General features: G+C 37.2%; 1 protein-coding gene across 1 annotated transcript in view; it reads left to right on the top strand.

Moving 5' to 3' along the window:
* CRYL1 (crystallin lambda 1) overlaps positions 1 to 18,334 on the top strand; it is a 582,977-nt gene that overhangs the window by 526,036 nt on the left and 38,607 nt on the right. The window contains exon 7 of the mRNA XM_053708526.1: positions 17,962 to 18,068. Within this exon, the coding sequence (XP_053564501.1) occupies positions 17,962 to 18,068 (107 nt within the window). The remainder of the gene's footprint in view (positions 1 to 17,961; positions 18,069 to 18,334) is intronic.

An 18,334-nucleotide genomic window follows, 5' to 3' on the forward strand; every position in this document is an offset into this window, starting at 1 on the left:
CAGGGTTGCACAGCACTCATCAGTGAACAGGACTGTTTGAAAATTAGTCTTCATGTATTTTTCTGCCCAATGCAGCCGTTTCTGCTTGTGAGCATTGGTTAGTGGTGGCCGAATGGAAGGTTTATGCACAGTTGCAAGACTCTGGAGGACTCTACACCTTGATGTCTGTGGGACTCCAGAGGCACCAGCAGCTTCAAATATCTGTTTGCTGCTATGTAATGGTATTTTAGCAGCTGCTCTCTTGATCCGATGCATGGATCTGGCAGAAATCTTCCTCAATGTGCCTTTATCTGCATGAACCCATCTGTGCTCTGAATCAGCCACATATCTCTTAATAGTGCGATGATCACGCTTAAGTTTTGTGAAATATCTAATGTTTTCAAACCTCGTCCAAGGCATTGAACTAGTCCACTCTTTTCTGCAGCAGAGAGATCCTTTTTCTTCCCCATATTGCTTGAAAATGGTGCTCTGCTTAATAATGTGGAACACCCTTCTTTAGTAGTTTTTCCTTTAATTGGGCTCACCTGGCAATCTAATTATCACAGGTGTTCGAGATTGTTTTCAGTGATCAAAAGAGCCCTGAGACACAATGCCATCCATGAGTTAAACTGAAATAAAAATATTTAATCTTTGTGACACTGAAATAGAATGTGCATAATAATTTGGAACAGGGTGTATTAGCTATAAGTAGTTTCTTGTTATATGGTGCTGCTGAGATTTACTAAGTTTGGGAAATTGTGGACTATTCATACACAGGCAGCCGACTGATAGACTAATGATAGATAATAAAAGTTATTATGCAGAGACATTGGAACCTTGAAATCCTTTAAAGGGACAATCCACTCCAGAATTTTTTATTGTATAAAAATATAGATTATTCCTTTATTACCCATTCCCCAGTTTTGTATAAACAAAATGGTTATATTTATACACTTTTTACCTCTGTGATTACATTGTATCTAAGCCTCTGAAAACTGCCCCCTTATTTCAGATCCTTTGAAAGACTTGTATTTTATAAAACAACAAATGCAAGAAGGCGCCTCATACTGTACATAGACGACTTAAGTAAATCAGATGAAAAATAATGATTAACTCACAAGTGTTCATGCACTAGAAGTGCAGTAACAGCAGGCCGGATCCTCAGAGTCGCTGGCAGACTCGTCTCCCGCTGTAGGGAACTCTGCTGTCTTCTGGATCATTAGCTGCTCCACACATGGTATAAGTGGCAATTAGAATGTAAAATAATAAAATATCCACAAGATAAAGGCAACAGGTAGCTTAAAAAGTTACAAATTTATTGCAAACTTGTTGCATAATGTCAAGTCTTTGACATTATGTAACAAGTTTTGCAATACATTTTTTAAATGAATGTTTGTAATTTGGTTCCTGTTTTATGAAACAAAAATTGATTTTATTGTGAAAATATAGTAATGACAAGACATCAATGTCAAAACTGTCTTTGTTAGAAATGTGCAAAAGTTATAAGCAGATGTGAAAAAATGCTGTAAATACTGTAAAGTATGAATGCTTTCAAAAATAGAAATGTCTAGTCCAAAATAAACTTTCATGACTCAGATAGGGCATGTCATTTTAAACAACTTTCCAATTTACTTTTATCACCAATTTTGCTTTGTTCTCTTGGTATTCTTAGTTGAAAGCTAAACCTATGAGGTTGATATGCTAATTTCTTAGACCTTGAAGGTTGCTTCTTATCTGACTGCATTTTGTAAATTTTTCACTACTAGAGGGTGTTAGTTCATGTGTGTCATATAGATAACACTGTGCTCACGCATGTGTAGTTACCTAGGAGTTTGCACTGATTGGCTAAAATGCAAATCTGTCAAAAGAACTGAAATAAGGGGGCAGTTTGCAGAGGCTTAGATACAAGGTAATCATAGAGGTTAAAGGTATATTATTATAACTGTGTTGGTTATGCAAAACTAGGGAATGGGTAATAAAGGGATTATCTATCTTTTAAAACAATAACAATTCTGGTGTAGACTGTCCCTTTAACAAAATGCAAAGTGAGTAAACAGAAAAGAAATCTAAATCAAATCAATAGTTGGTGTGACCACACTTTGCCTTCAAAACAGCATCAATTCTTCTAGGTACTTGCACATAGGTTTTTAAGGAACTCGGCAAGTAGTGTGTTCCAAATATATTGGAGAACTAACCACAATTCTTCTGTGGCTTTAGGCAGCCTCAATTTTCTGTCTTTTCATGAAATCTCAGACAAACTCAATGATATTGAGATCAGGGCTCTTTGGGGACCACGGCCGTACCATCACTTCCAGGTCTAGGAAATCACAATAAAATCTCTTGTTCTTTTTTTATGCTGAAGATAGTTCTTAATGTTTTGGCTGTACATTTGGGGTCCTTGTCATGCTGCAGAATAAATTTGGGGCCAATCAGATGCCTCCCTAATGGTAATGTATGAAGCATTAGTATCTGTCTGTGCTTCTCAGCATTGAGGAGGCTATTCATTCTGACCAATCCCCAATTCCATTTGCAGAAATGCAGCTCCAAACATGAAAGGAAACTGTATATGTAATTGTAATATGACCCAATAGAAGTCTCCCTATGGGTGATGGGGGAGACCAAATGTGGACTCCTTGCCCCGAGAAATGTGGGTGCACCTAACTGATAAGGCCCAAAGAAGGCCGAAACGATTGCCTGGGATTTCCATGTTACTTGTCAAAGAAGGATTCCCGGGTATTTTGGGGCATGACTGAACTTGTTAGGCTGGATAATAATGATATATTTCAGGAAAGTTCTTCTCTGTGAAAAGCATAATTGGGCTAAAAGAGGCTGCTCCCAGGTGATAAACCATCATAGAACGAGCTACTGGGCTGTTGTTCATTCCTGAGATAGTGCTTCTCTTTCTGCATGTATGTATGTATATATATATATATATATATATATATATATATATATACTGTATATATAAATAAGTATTTAACCCCCATTGCAAATCAGGGTTATTGCATTTTCAGTTGAATTTTGGGAAACCCCTTAAAGCGTTCATTGTGTCGAGCTATTTCAATTGCTTTTGTTTGTTTTGTTCATTGCAAACAGCTAAAGTCTGTAAATTTTGACAATAAACTTGATTTGCAATGGGGGTTGAATCATTTTGATTACAGCTGTGTGTATGTATATATATATATATATATATATATAGATGTGTGTGTGTGTGTGTGTGTGTTTTATACCATCTATAGAGTATTTCATATATTCAAAGACTATACGTATATGCATTTGTGATTGGCTGATTGCTATCACATGGTACAAGGGGAGTGGAAATATACAAAACTTTGAAATTTGTTATGAAAAAAATCTACTACTCATTTGAAGTTCAGACTAAGTGCTATTGCATTGTCTTGTTATCTTGCATTTGTTGATTATGCAAATCTAATGTGTTGACTGGTCCTTTAAGTTTATTCTTGAAATTGAAAAGCTGACTTTGCTAATTGAAACATCACATAATTAACATTTGAGCACCTTAGAATTAGCTTTCGAATACAGATGGATGAATAGATGATAAGTAGATAGATATATAGATGGATAAAAACAGGTCTGGTCTTCCTGGGACTCAGCCCATTTGAATTGGCATTGTTTTGAGAACAATTTGTCGGGCTTTCAATTAACAAAACCAGTTATTTCAAATACACAAATAAGCCAAAATGCACAATTTTCCATACATTTAATACTCCCATACATTTTATGCTGCAGTTGGTATAACAAGTCATTCGAAACACATTGGCTTAGATTATGAGTGGAGCACAAAATTGTGCTTTAGCGAGCAAAATATTTGCACTCCACTCAGTATCACCCGCTTACGTAAATGTGTGCTGGCATTACAAGTAAAGCACAATAGAAACGTGACCTTGCATTAGCATTGCAGGGAATCTTAGCGCTCACGAGAGTGTGCTTCCATAGGCTCCAATGGGAGCCTCGTTCTCATGCCATCATACACTGCAGAGAACCTAGCACAGTGAAGTGAGTAAGTTGCGCAGCAAAGTGTAAATATATATATTTATGCTTATATACATATATCTATATATATATATATATATATATTTATATATATATATATATATATATTTACAGGGAACACACAGTCCCCATAGACAGCAATGTAAAGGCACTTTTCACTTTAACCCCTTATAACTGCTTCATGCAGTTTTTTATTTTAAAAAATTCTATTATTTTTTTTTTTAAAATTAAAAACAACCTTACACTTAATTTTGGGGGCTATTGGGGCACATTTTAAAACTTTTTAAGTTGCCCAAGGAAACATTTAATTTCATTATTTATTGCTGTTGCCAATATACTATGGTGATCTAATCTCTGGTTAATTTTCAGAGCGCTAACTAACCAGCCACTTGTAATGGCTAGTTATTTATGGTGCTTCCGTAAATGGGCGAATTTGCCCATTTACAGGCGTGCAGTAAATTAGCACTAAACTTGTAATCTAGCCCATGAAGGGGTACAGTGCCCCTTTAAAATACAACTGCATTAGTTTATATAAATGTTTTAATAAATATAGCTGTAGCATAATTGTAATATATCTTTGTCTTGTATTAGCTATTCTAATAGTAATAATATGGGATTTGTATAATGTATAATAATACGCTATGCCATTTATTGAAGTAAGCATGCAAACACAGAAATGCTTTTTTTTTTTTAGGTGTTGGACTGTAATATGTTTTCAATAAGTGAGTATATTATAACTCTTAACACATTACTGTGTGCATAACCGTTAATTTAGCTACATTTATTTTGATGCTTTACCATTAAACCTGGCCTTGATTGAAACCGGTGTTCTGTAGAAAACTCCAAATCGTCGAAAACTCCCAAGTGGCGTCACTTCCGGTAATAGATTTTGATGAGTTGGCTCTAGTGCGTATGCACTCGCTCACCCGACAGCATTACACAAACCCCGTCGGGTTTTCCATTCCCCATAAAAGTTTCTGGGAGTTGTAGTATTTTTTTTTTAACTTTAGAGTTTAAATAATGTATTTGGGTGTCACTGATTATCAAAGTCATTGGTGTCTTGTATAAGTTTAATAGTAACACGACTTACCTTCCAGCTAAGTCTGTCCTACACAGCAACACATGGAATGTCCCTTTTGCTAGTGTATGTCACAAAAAGTCCTGTACGCCAGGTTATAATTTATATATCTCTCTCTCTCTCTCTATATATATATATATATACACAACAAAATAACTTATAACCTGGGGGCATATTTATCAAGCTCCGTATGGAGCTTGATGCCCCGTGTTTCTAAAGACCGCTGCTCCATAACCTGTCCGTTTACTCTGAGGCGGCAGCCAGAAATCGCCAGAAATCAACCCAATCGAATACAATCGGTTTGATTGACAGCACCTGCTAGCGGCCGATTGGCCGGGAATCTGCAGGGGGTGGTATGACACCAGCAGTTCACAAGAACTGCTGGTGAAGTGATAAATGCTGAGAGTGTATGCTTTCAGTATTTATCAATCGTTTCGACTTGCACCATCATAAATAGACCCCCTGGTGTACTTTTTGATACATACACTAGCAAAAGTGATATTTTATGTGTTGCTGTGTAGTATGAAAAAAAACATATTGCAACCCCCATAAACCTTTACGGCTATTGGATACCCCATGGGGTTTGTGTAATGCTGTCGGGTGTGCGCAAGCGAATGCGCACTAGAGGCACTTGGAGTTTTCGACAGAACACCGGTGCTATGGGCTATGCTCTACTGTTTATTTAATAGCGTTTTTAAGCAAATCTTTGGTGACTTTAAACATCACATTGTAATACACATCAAAATCATTATGGAAGTCACTTATGTGTAGATGCTGTGATGGAAAATTTGTTGTGGTTTTAAAGAGGACTAGTTTACAAGTGGAGCGCAAAAATATTAGCACTATTGAGTGCTAACACCACTCCTATTAACTCAATTATTGTGCTTATATTATGAGTTTAAAGGGACATTCCAGTCAAAATTTCAATGCACATTGTATGAATTACATCTTTGAAAATAAATATAGATAAAATGTACATATATTGGCAAAAATACTTCTAAAAGTTATCACTATTTTAGTGATAACATTTTTCTCTGCACGTGCATGTGAAGCATAGCTAGATATTCTCAGTGTACCAGTATGTTAAATACTGCAGCTGCTCAGAGCACCAGTGGGGATCATATAATGTCAGCAATTAACTGAGTCACTTCCAGATGTTACAAACACATTAGGATCTCTAAGCAAGTGCTGTGTTTTAAATTCTGATGCATGTTGCATACTTAAATACACCTCTGTAACAGCTATAGCTTTCATAAGAATTATTTTTGCTAATACATGTATATTACAAAAATGTTTCTATACAAAACTGAAATACATCCATGTGGATTTAAATTTTGACTAGAATGTCCCTAAAGTCAAAGGTGCATTAAGAAATAGTCAAAATAGCATTGTTCTTCATTTAGAAGAAAATGGTATTTATATCTCAATAGCTATACATATATAGCCCGCTAGGGAGGCTTGAGGACAGGTTTGAAAACCCCTGGTTTAAATGGGCAATTTACTGAGGCAAGCAGCTGATTTATTCATTGTGTTCTGAACAGCTGCATGAGCACCCTTTCAAATGGGCTTTGACTCTCTATTCCACCCCTTTTCTCACACTGTGAGATTGATATCTGTTCCCTCTTGTTTACATAGCCTTTTTCTTACAAATACAGCAGTATTGGATTTTTCAGTATAGGTTTCAATAGACAAATTATTTCAAATGACAAAATAAAGGTAAAGGAGCAATTGTAATATTCCCTAGCAGGTAAAATAGATCATTAGGAACATAATAAATGGGAGAATATTTTACAGTACTATATCCCTTTAATAATTTGAAAAGCAGTAGCATGTTAATGATGTCTATAACAAGGTGCTTACTGGCTTATAAGGAAAAGTTATCCAGTTCTAAAGATGGAAAATGAGACTCCTCGCAAACATTAAAAACAGGAAAAAATGTTTGTTTTCTTTTATGCACAGTATGTTTATAGCAACTTATGACGCTTTATAAGATTTATATTCACCAAAGCTAATATGATTACACCTTGAGCAGAGAATCATCCTCAGGTGCTTAGCAATAAATTGGACAGAATCCTAAAGATAAAAATAAACAGTAAATTGGGCTGACGAGACAGAAATCTGAGATCTGAATAGAGTTTAATAACCGCTCTCAAAAAAACTGTAGCCTTCATTTTAACAAGGACAGATCTAAAATAACATCTAACAACTTGATATTGTTATGAATTGATTTAACTGGTTATATTCTTCTAACTCTGCTCAGATTTACATCCAGAAAACATTACAGTGATTATTGAATATTTCTCATATGTTTATACTTCAACAAAGGATTGCCAAAGAACAAAGTCAATTTGATAATAAAAGTAAATTGGAAAGTGGTTTGAAATGTATGCTCTATCTGAATTATGAATACTTACTTTTGACATTACTGTCCCTTTAACAGCAGTCTGATGATTGTTGTTTATTAATATTAATAATTTGCAATTAAGCTTTGGCAAAAACTTACTCTAAATGTAAATTGGATTATGTAAGGTTTGCCAGACTTGCTTTCATGTGTGTATAACCCGTGTGGGTAGGGCTACAGAATTTGGCTGCACTTTAAAATAAATAATAATAATTACCTGTATTTTTGTGGGTTGAACCCATATGCAAATGATAGGGTTTTTTTGTTCCAAGTCTCCTGGTAATAATATTCTGTTTGCAGAAATGAGTAACTTGCAAATATAAGCAGCAGTTCATGGAAAAGAAAATAGACACATTTACCAGTATAAATAATGTATGGTTAATTCACAATTTATTTTTAAACAACAGACCTAAAATTAGCGTTAGGTTTAATTTCAGTCAAATTAGTCTCCAAATCTAACTCTTAAGTGAAATCCCTTGTATCTTTTTTCCTGGACATTTCAAATTCAAAGTCACTGCGTTCAATTTGAAAACTCACTTATCACAAGCTTTTCAAATGTATATTTGCAGCATGTTAACAGCCTTTATACTTGGATACTTCAACAGAAAACAACAGAACAGAAAAAAAAGTACATCAGAAAACAAATTTTATTTAGATTTTCTAATGAATTATGGACTTGTAATTAAAACATGTTTAGTGTCTCTTTAAAGGGACAATAAACACCTCAAGATATTAACATAAATTGCTTAAAGGACCAATAACTACAGTAGTTCTGCATAATCAGCAAATACATGATATTTAACAAGATAATGCAATAGCACTTAGGGGTCGATTTATGAAGACCCACTCTGCTTCAGGTCCACCTGAAGCGGAAGTTAAGAAGCAGCGGTTGTAAGACCGCTGCTCCTTAACTCGTCCGCCACCTCTGAGGCGGCAGACAGCAATCAGCCTGATCGGATATGATCAGGTTGATTGACACCCCTGTTAGCGGCCAATGGGCCGCAAATGTGCAGGGGGCAGTATTGCACAAGCATTTCACAAGAAATGCTTGTGCAATGAAAAATGCAGACAGCGTATGCTGTCAGCATTTATCGATGCTGGGCGGACATGATCCGCTACAGAGGATCATGTCTGTCCGACAAATGATAAATCGGCCCCATAGTCTGAACTTCAAATGAGTTTTTTCTGGCAAATTTCAAAGTTTTGTCTATTTTCACTCCTCCTGTACCATGTGACAGCCACCAGCCAATCACAAATACATATACGTATATTCTGTGAATTCTTGCACATGCTCAGTAGGAGCTTTTGACTTAAAAAGTGTAAAAATAAAAAGACTGTACATTTTGTTAATGGAAGTAAATTGGAAAGTTGTTTAAAATTGCATGATTTATCTGAATCATGAAAGTTTAATTTTGATTTGACTGTCCCTTTAATTTCATTTTACAACAAACTTTATTTATTTTGCTCTCCCTTACTGTAATTTAATTCAGAATATGTATATATAATAGGGGGCTTTTTCATTCATATTAAACATGGAAGTGCAGAAACAGCTATATTCCACACATTGGTTGCACAGTCGAGTAAGCCATTTATAACCATTCCTTATTGGCCTCAGCAAAAAAGGTAACCTGAGTTACAATATGGAATTACTTCTATTTTTTTTTTAAATATTTAAACAATTAATATCATTTTTAAAAATACATGTGCAAATTATTCTCAGGTTAATCTTTGCTCTGAATACATCATTTAAGCAATTGTTTTTTTTAGTGTTTAATGTCCCTTTAACATATTAATAAACACAATAGTATCTTGGGATACAATATAGCTCAAAATTATTTTTTTGGTCTTGGAAACTTGAACTCAGATTAAATACACAAAAATTGTTTTGATGTTTAAATATGTTAATTAAAAATGATGCAAAGTGAAATTAAAATTATTACCTGTGCACGTGTCATGAAACCTGAGTTGAAACATATGTTGCAATCGTTATCAATAATGAATTACACCTAGATTACGAATTGTACGTTCGTGTTTTAACGATGAAAAAATTGTCATTTCAGCTTTTAAACAGCAACTCAACCATTATGAGTCTTGTCGGTATAGCTGCACCTATACCTTTTAGCCTGTAACGCAACATCAGTCCCGCACTCGTAAAAATTACGCTTTTTCATGGGACTTCTATAGTTTTGCGGTGAGGCTAAAAAGCTTGCGTTACACCCTTTACCCTTTACCGAAACGATCCGTACCGCCATCTGAGAGCAGTAGTTATGAGTTTTACGCAACAAAACTGTTACATAAAACTCATAACTAAACTGTTACAAAGTACACTAAACACCCATAAACTACCTATTAACCCCTAAACCAAGGCTCTCCCGCATTGCAAACACTATATTAAAGTTATTAACCCCTAATCTGTCGCTCCCGACATCACCGCCAATAATAAAATTTATTAACCCCTATTCCACCGCTCTTCGACATAGTCACCACTATAATAAAGTTATTAACCCCTAAACCGCCTCCCTCCCGCATCGCAAACACTATTTAAATATTATTAACCCCTAATCTGCCATCCGCCCACTTCGCCCCACTATACTAAAGTTATTAACCCCTATTCCGCCGCCCCCCGCCACCGCCACTATAATAAACCTGTTAACCCCTAAAACTGAAAGCCCCCCAAACTAAATATACTAAATAAAAACTAAATATATACTAAATAAATTCAAATCAGCCAATAGGATGAGAGCTACTGAAATCCTATTGGCTGTTCAAATCAGCCAATAGGATAAGAGCTACTGAAATTATATTGGCTGTTTAAATCAGCCAATAGAATTTCATCAGCTCTCATCCAATTGGCTGATTTGAATTTCCAAAATCAAATCAGCCAATAGGAATGCAAGGGACACCATTTTGAATTGTGTCACTTGCATTGATGTTCCTCGCCGGATGTCTTCAGGATGGACGCGCTCCGTGCCACCTGGATGAAGATAGAAGATAGAAGATGCCGTCTGGATGAAGATGGAGCCGCTGGGAGGAAGATCGTTCAAGTGGGACTTCAGCAAATGTGAGTACCTAAAGAAAGGTTAGTGTTAGGTTTTTTAAGGTTTTTTTGGTTGGGTTTTTTTTTTTAGATTAGGGGTTGGGAATTTATTAAAAGAGCTAAATTCCCTTTTCAGGGCAATGCAAAAAAGCTAAATGCCCTTTTAAGGGCAATGCCCATACAAATGACCTTTTCAGGGAAATGGGTAGATTAGTTTTTTTTTAGATATTTTATTTTATTTTTGGGGGGGTGGGGGTTTGATATTCTATTGGCTATTCAAATAGAATTTCAGTAGCTCTCATCCTGTTGGCTGATTTGAACAGCCAATATGATTTGAGTAGCTCTCATCCTATTGGCTGATTTGAATTTGAAGAATTAAATCAGCCAATAGGAATTCAAGGGCCATTTTTAATCGCGTCCCTTGAATTCACTATCCAGTGTACGGCGGTGATCGTACGAAGAGGATCCTCCACGCTCCATGGCTCTGCGGTCGCCGGTCTTCAGTTCCAGAATCGCCGATCTTCAGTTCCAGGGTCACCGGTCTTCTGCTCCTCGTTCATGGGTCTTCCGCTCCGCACCGGATTGTTCCTGGAAGAAGACTTCACCGCATGGGACAGGACCTTCTCCACCGGACTTCAGGAATGGTGAGTATCAACCTCGGGGTTAGACTACTTTTTTTTTAGTTTTTTTGGGGGGGTTATTTAGATTAGGGTGGGCATTTTGTAAAAGAGCTAAATGCCCTTTTAAGGGCAATGCCCAAACAAATGCCCTTTTCAGGGCAATGGGTAGTTGAGGATTTTTAGTGTTAGGTTCTTTTGTTTTGGGGGGTTTGTTTTTATTTTTAAAGTAGTGTTAGGTTTTTTTATTTTAATAGTTAGTAACGTTAGTATTTTTGTAATTTAGGTAATTTGGGTTCATTTAGGGGTTTTTAGGTTAGGGGTGTTAGGTCAGGGGGTGTTAGGTTAGGGGGCTTAGTAATTTATTTATTTGCGTTGTGGGCTTTGGTGGTTTAGGGGTTAATACTTAGGTTTATTGTGTTGTGGGCTTTGGCGGTTTAGGGGTTAATACTTTAAAAGGTAGTTTGCGTTGTGGGTTAATAACAGATTAGGGGTTGATAGTTTTAATAGGTAGTTTGCGATGTTGGGGTTGGCGGATTTAGGGGTTAATAGTTCAGCTATTACTTGCGGTGTGGGTTTGATGGCGGATATAGGGGTTAATAGTTTAATTAGGCATATTGCGTATTGGGGGATTGTCGGTTTAGGGTTTAATACTTTTATTAGTTCTGATGTGGGTTTGATTGGGGATATAGGGGTTTTATTTGTCGGGGTTATTTGGGATGCTTTTACGGGAGATTTGATTTTTTTTTTTTACTTTTCTTAGGCCCCGGCAGTTTCCAAAGTGCTGTAAGTCACTGGCGACTCCAGAAATGTGTATTTACCCTCATTTCTGGACAACGCTAGTTTATCACTTTATGAACTGCTGGCGGGGTTTATTGAATAGCCCAATGTGCGAGGTGAAATTACAGGCGGCACTTGTGCTGAAGCCTGCGCCGTATATGTAATCTCGCCCTTAGTGTTTTTTATTTTTTGTAATGTTAAGTTTTAGTGTAAGGCAGCTTAGGTTTCATTTCACAGGTAAGTTTGTATTTATTTTAACTAGGTAGTTAATAAATAGTTAATAACTATTTACTAACTAGTCTACCTAGTTAAAATAAATACAAACTTACCTGTGAAATAAAAATAAAACCTAAGCTAGCTACAATATAACTATTAGTTATATTGTAGCTAGCTTAGGTTTTATTTCACAGGTAAGTATGTATTTAGTTTTAAAGAGGTATTATTTAGTTAATAATTGTAACTTTAATTTAGCTCTATTTTAATTATGTTAAAGTTAGGGGGTGTTAGGGTTAGGTTTAGGGTTAGGTTTACGGGTTAATAGTTTAATTTAGGTTGTTGCGATGTGGAGGGCTGGCGTTTTAGGGGTTAATAGGTTTATTTAGTGGTAGTGATGTGGGAGGCCAGAGGATTAGGGGTTGATAACTTTATTTAGTGGCGACGATGTCGGGGAGTGGAGGAATAGGGGTTAATAGATTTATTATAGTGTGGGTGATGTTGGGCTGCGAGGGAATAGGGGTAAATAACAGTGATTTATTTTGTTCTCCTTTCCTTTAATTTGATTCTGAGTATTGTGGGCTTTCCAAATCATGTTAAACATGGAAGTGCAGACACAGCTGTATTCCACCCAGTCATTGGTTGCACTCTAGTAAGCCATTTATAATCATTCCTAATTGGCCTCAGCAGAAATGGTAACCTAAGTTACAATATGGTGGTGATCACTGTTTTATGGACAGTAACTTTAACCTTATTTTTTCAGTAGTTAAACAACTGATATAGGGCTAGATTACAATTGGAGTGCTATTTAACATGCGCCTGTAAAGGGGGCTTGGGGGAACACTTTACGCTTAACGCAATTAACCTGAGGTCTGACTTCTGGTTAATTAAAATAGTGTGCTCCAACTGCCTCCAAAATAAAGTGGATAGTTGTTTTATATAAATAAAAAATATGACTATTTTGCATGAAGCAGTTATAAGGGATTAAAGTGAGGGGAAGTCGGGTGTTAGAAAAAAAAGGCACTGAAAAGTGCCTTTATATAGAGGTGAATGGGGACTGTGTTCTTACTGTAAATATATATATATATATATATATATATATATATATACATATATATATATATATATATATATATATATATATATATATACTTCTAAAACACGGAAGGGAACTGCACTCCAAGACCGGACCAGGTACACATCAAGTGATTCAGCAACATCCCAGCCCTGGGTGCTAAATAGCACTCCAAAAAAGCTGTGATGTCACCAGAGCCACAGGCAGTTAACCCCAGTCCGGAATGGGTGCAAGAAACAAGGGGGATTACAAACAAAAAGTAATACAACACATAGAGACACCCAGCACTCACCAGCTAGCTCACAGCTAAGATAAAATCACAACTGGAAAGGTTAGTTACAGCATCTGGCCAAATGGGAAAAGCTCAGGCACCACGTCAATGTCCTTTCCACTGCCTGAGTCCCTAACACAGCCACACCATGCAAGCTTACAAAGCCAAACAAACTGAGAACAAAGAAGGGGTGCACAGGTGGATGTAATCACCCAGAGAAATACAAAACACGGAAGGGAACTGCACTCCAAGACCGGACCAGGTACACATCAAGTGACTCAGCAACATCCCAGCCCTGGGTGCTAAATAACACTCCAAAAAAATCTGTGATGTGAAGTGCAGACACAGCTGTATTCCACCCAGTCATTGGTTGCACACTAGTAAGCCATTTATAATCATTCCTAATTGGCCTCAGCAGAAATGGTAACCTAAGTTACAATATGGTGGCGATCACTGTTTTATGGACATTAACTTTACCCTTATTTTTTCAGTAGTTAAACAATTGATATAGGGCTAGATTACAATTGGAGTGCTATTTAACATGCGCCTATAAAGGGGGCTTGGGTGAACACTTTGCGCTTAACGCAATTAACCTGAGGTCTGACTTCTGGTTAATTAAAATAGTGTGCTCCAACTGCCTCCAAAATAAAGTGGATAGTTGTTTTATATAAATAAAAAATATGACCATTTTGCATGAAGCAGTTATAAAGGATTAAAGTGAGGGGAAGTCGGGTGTTACAAAAAAAAAAGGCACTGAAAAGTGCCTTTATATAGAGGTGAATGGGGACTGTGTTCTTACTGTAAATATATATATATATATACTTATAAACATATATATTTATTGTGTATATACACAAATAAACACGTAAATATATATATATATATTCATATACATATATATTTTTCCTTTGCTGCACAAATTGACCGCTGGGACATTAATTTTGTATATGAAATAACTGTTACTTCTAATTGAAACCACAACCCAATGAAATTGATTGAACTAGCAGGGAAAGCAGACCTCATTATCTTGTCTGTCTAATTATTTACACAAGTCCTCCTTATCTACTTTTTTTGTTTACTCAAAGGCTAATACTTAGGCCCTGATGATCAAAGATTTTTCAGCTTGTAAAGAAATTGTAGTTCAGACTGGATAGGAGCTGAACTCACTGAATGTTCAAAAGAAAAATGGCAGAACTCTCCAGCACTGCTAGATCTCTCTCATTTCTGTATCTGAAGGAGAGACAAAACAGTGCAAAATGCATGATATGAGAGTATTGTTACACTTCAGATTGGGTCTTTTCAGTATTATTATTGCATTTAAGATTTGCACTGTCTCTTATATATTTTAATACATTTAGATTTAGATCTAGCAGTGGTTTTATAAATTCTGATTATGTCTGGAAAGGTTCTGTTACTTTAATAAATTAGGATCATACTTTGTATATTTCTGTGTATCTTTTGCAAATGTTGTAAACTAAAATGGATAGTTTCAGAAAGTGGGATGTATAGGACAGTTCCCTGGGCTTAACTGGGGAGTTCCCAGGGTATGTTGGAAGCGCGCTCGCAAATCTTGTCAAATGTTTTAAGCATTTTAAACAAGCTAGTCTCACTGGTTTAGCTCGCCAGCTGTATGCAGGTGAAGTTTGCTCAAAATTCACAGTACACTTATTTTAACTAACAGAAAAGAAATACTAAACTATAAGCAAAATGAAATTAAATTGTAGTGAAAACATTTCAGTTTAATTTGTAATTGATGCATATTGAGCCTTTATATTAGCCCAGGTGTTCTCCAATTACCGTCTCTCTCCTGTGTGACAGTTTTGTTTCCCAGAGTGCTTTATTTCTTTCTATTGAAGCCATCTCTCAGGGACTTCCAGGTTCACCCTTTTTCTTAGTAAATGCATTGAGTACAACCTCTGTGAAGTCTGCATAATCATTTCTCTCCAAACTAGAGAATGTTTGATTTTCTGGCCCTTACTATTGGAGCTCTCAGGGAAACTGAAGCTGACAGTTTTGCAGTTGTATTTTAAATAGCAGAAATACAAAGTCCAATGTAATTTGTAAAATATCCACAAATATACAAAGTATGATCCTAATTTGTTACAAAGAAACTGTGAAAGCATAAGCAGAATTTGTAAAATCACAATCCTAAATACACCTTACCCACCTTGAGAGAAATGGAATCAAAAGAATGTTTGTGTTGTGGGCATTTGTTCTTTAGTGTATCATTTAAAATTGCTAAAATAGATTTTATTTGAAACACTATTATTATTATTATTATCAGGTATTTGTAGAGCACCAACAGATTCCGCAGCGCTGTAAACATAGGATAGCTTTTGTAGGGGTCAAGTGGGTAGAGGGCCCTGCCGAGAGTATCACTGTTGTAGTCGGCTCTTATGAAGCGATCTGTAAACAGCTGGGCCCATAGGCTTACAATCTAAGGGGTTCAAGGGGAAAGCAATGGCGTTAGGAAAGGTTAGTGTTGGTTGTATGCATCCCTGAATAGTAAAGTTTTTAGGGAGTGCTTGAAGCTGTTAAAACTAGGGGAGAGTCTTATGGAGCGAGGCAGGGAATTGCACAAGATGGGGGCCAGTCTGGAGAAGTCCTGTAAACGTGAATGATGTGAGGAAGTAACAAGAGAGGAGGAGAGGAGGAGATCCTGAGCTGATCGAAGGGGACGGGAGGGAGAGTATCTAAAGACAAGTTCTGAGATGTAGGGGGGAGCAGTGCAGTTGAGAGCTTTATATGTCAGGGTGAGGATTTTATGTTTAATCCTAGAGGCAAGAGGAAGCCAGTGAAGGGAATGGCAGAGAGGTGCAGCAGATGAAGAGCGACGAGTAAGGAAGATGAGTCTGGCAGAGGCATTCATAATGGATTGTAAAGGAGCTGTGCGTCAGCTAGGTAGACCAGAGAGGACGGAATTGCAGTAGTCGAGGCGGGAAAGGATGAGAGAGTGCATTAAAATCTTGGTTGTATCTTGTGTAAGGAAATGTCTAATTTTAGCAATGTTTTTAAGGTGGAAGCGGCAGGCTTTAGCCAAGGACTGGATGTGAGGAGTGAAGGAAAGATCTGAGTCAAGTGTGACCCCAAGACATCGGGCGAGCGGGGTAGGGGTAATGGTGGAATTATCAACAGTAATTGAAATTTTGGGGGTGGAGACATTGGAAGAAGGGGGAAAAATAAGGAGTTTAGTTTTGGAGAGATTTAGCTTAAGGTAGTGAGAGGACATCCAAGATGAGATGTGAGAAAGACAGTTAGTGACACGGGTTAGTAAGGAAGGAGGTAGGTCTGGTGCAGAGAGGTAGATTTGGGTGTCATCGGCATACAAATGGTATTGAAACCCATGGGACTTTATTAAGGAACCTAGTGACGACGTGTAGATTGAGAAGAGAAGGGGACCAAGGACAGAGCCTTGAGGTACCCCAACAGAAAGTGGTAACGGGGCAGAGGATGCTCCAGAGAAGGCTACACTAAATGTACGGTTAGTCAGATAGGAAGAGAACCACGAGTGAGCTGTGTCACAGATGCCAAAGGATTGGAGGGTTTGGAGCAGAAGAGGGTGGTCAACAGTGTCAAAGGCTGCAGACAGGTCAAGGAGGATAAGCAGAGAGAAGTAGCCTTTGGATTTTGCTGCAAGTAGGTCATTGGTAACCTTGACAATTGCTGTCTCTGTAGAGTGATGGGAACGAAATCCAGATTGCAGTGAGTCAAGAAGAGTTTAGTGTAAGGAAATGGGATAGACGTGTGTAAACTAGCTTTTCGAGGAGCTTTGAGGCAAGAGGTAGTAGGGAAATAGGGCGGTAATTTGAAGGGGAGGTTGGATCAAGGGAAGGTTTTTTTGAGGATAGGTGTAACCAGTGCATGTTTTAGAGATGAGGGAAATATACCAGGGCTGAGGGAGAGGTTGAAAATGTGTGTGAGTATGGGGGTGAGGGTAGAAGAGAGGGAGGGGAGTAGCTGTGAGGGGATGGGGTCGAGGGGACAGGTAGTGAGGTGGGAGGACAGTATAAGGGCAGAAACGCCATCCTCATTAACAGGGGCAAAAGAGCTGCATTTTTGGATATTTGGGTTTTGGGTGATTGTGAGCTTTTGAGGGGGTGGGAGATTGGAAGTATGTTGAGAGCTGATTTCACTTCTGATGGAGTCAATTTTGTTGTTGAAGTGGCTTGCAAAATCTTGAGCTGAGAGAGAGGTTGTGTTAGGAGGTGGGGGTGGGCGGAGAAGAGTGTTGAATGTGTTGAACAGACGTTTAGGGTTAGAGGAAAGAGTAGAGATGAGATTAGAAAAATATTGTTGCTTATAAAGATTAAGGGCAGAATAGTAGGAGTTCAGGATGAACTTGTAGTGAAGAAAGTCAGCTGAACTCCGAGATTTCCTCACTATGTAACACTATGAAAACACTATGTAAATTATGTTTTTTCTGAAAATAAGATTTGTATTTACCTTTACAAATGTAGTCCTAATGAACATTAAATTATATCTTTAATAAATTCCAGGCTTCAAAAGCTACCTTGAACGATATGGAGAGGGAATAAAGCGTGTCCTAGCAACTTTCGGGCCTCTGCCAGAATTTACAGGTGAAGGAGCAGAAAAAATTGAACAGGTATGAGTCAGATTTTTTTCATGTTGGTTCTCATTATTCATTTACATAATCCTATTTTCTAATTAAGCACTTTAGAATATATATTGCTATAGGGTTGTTATATTGCCAAAAGTAGAGAAAAGTGCAATGGGAATCTTTAGAATATTTTCAGGGAGGGAAAGGTGATGAGATGGCAAAAATAGTTATTTGCACTCACACTTCTATCAGCCACAACTGCCATGGTGACAGGACATAATACCATTGCATTATTTATAAAAAGTCATCAG

This window comes from Bombina bombina, chromosome 3 (assembly GCF_027579735.1).
Source record: "Bombina bombina isolate aBomBom1 chromosome 3, aBomBom1.pri, whole genome shotgun sequence".
In the NCBI taxonomy this organism is placed as follows: Eukaryota; Metazoa; Chordata; class Amphibia; order Anura; family Bombinatoridae; genus Bombina; species Bombina bombina.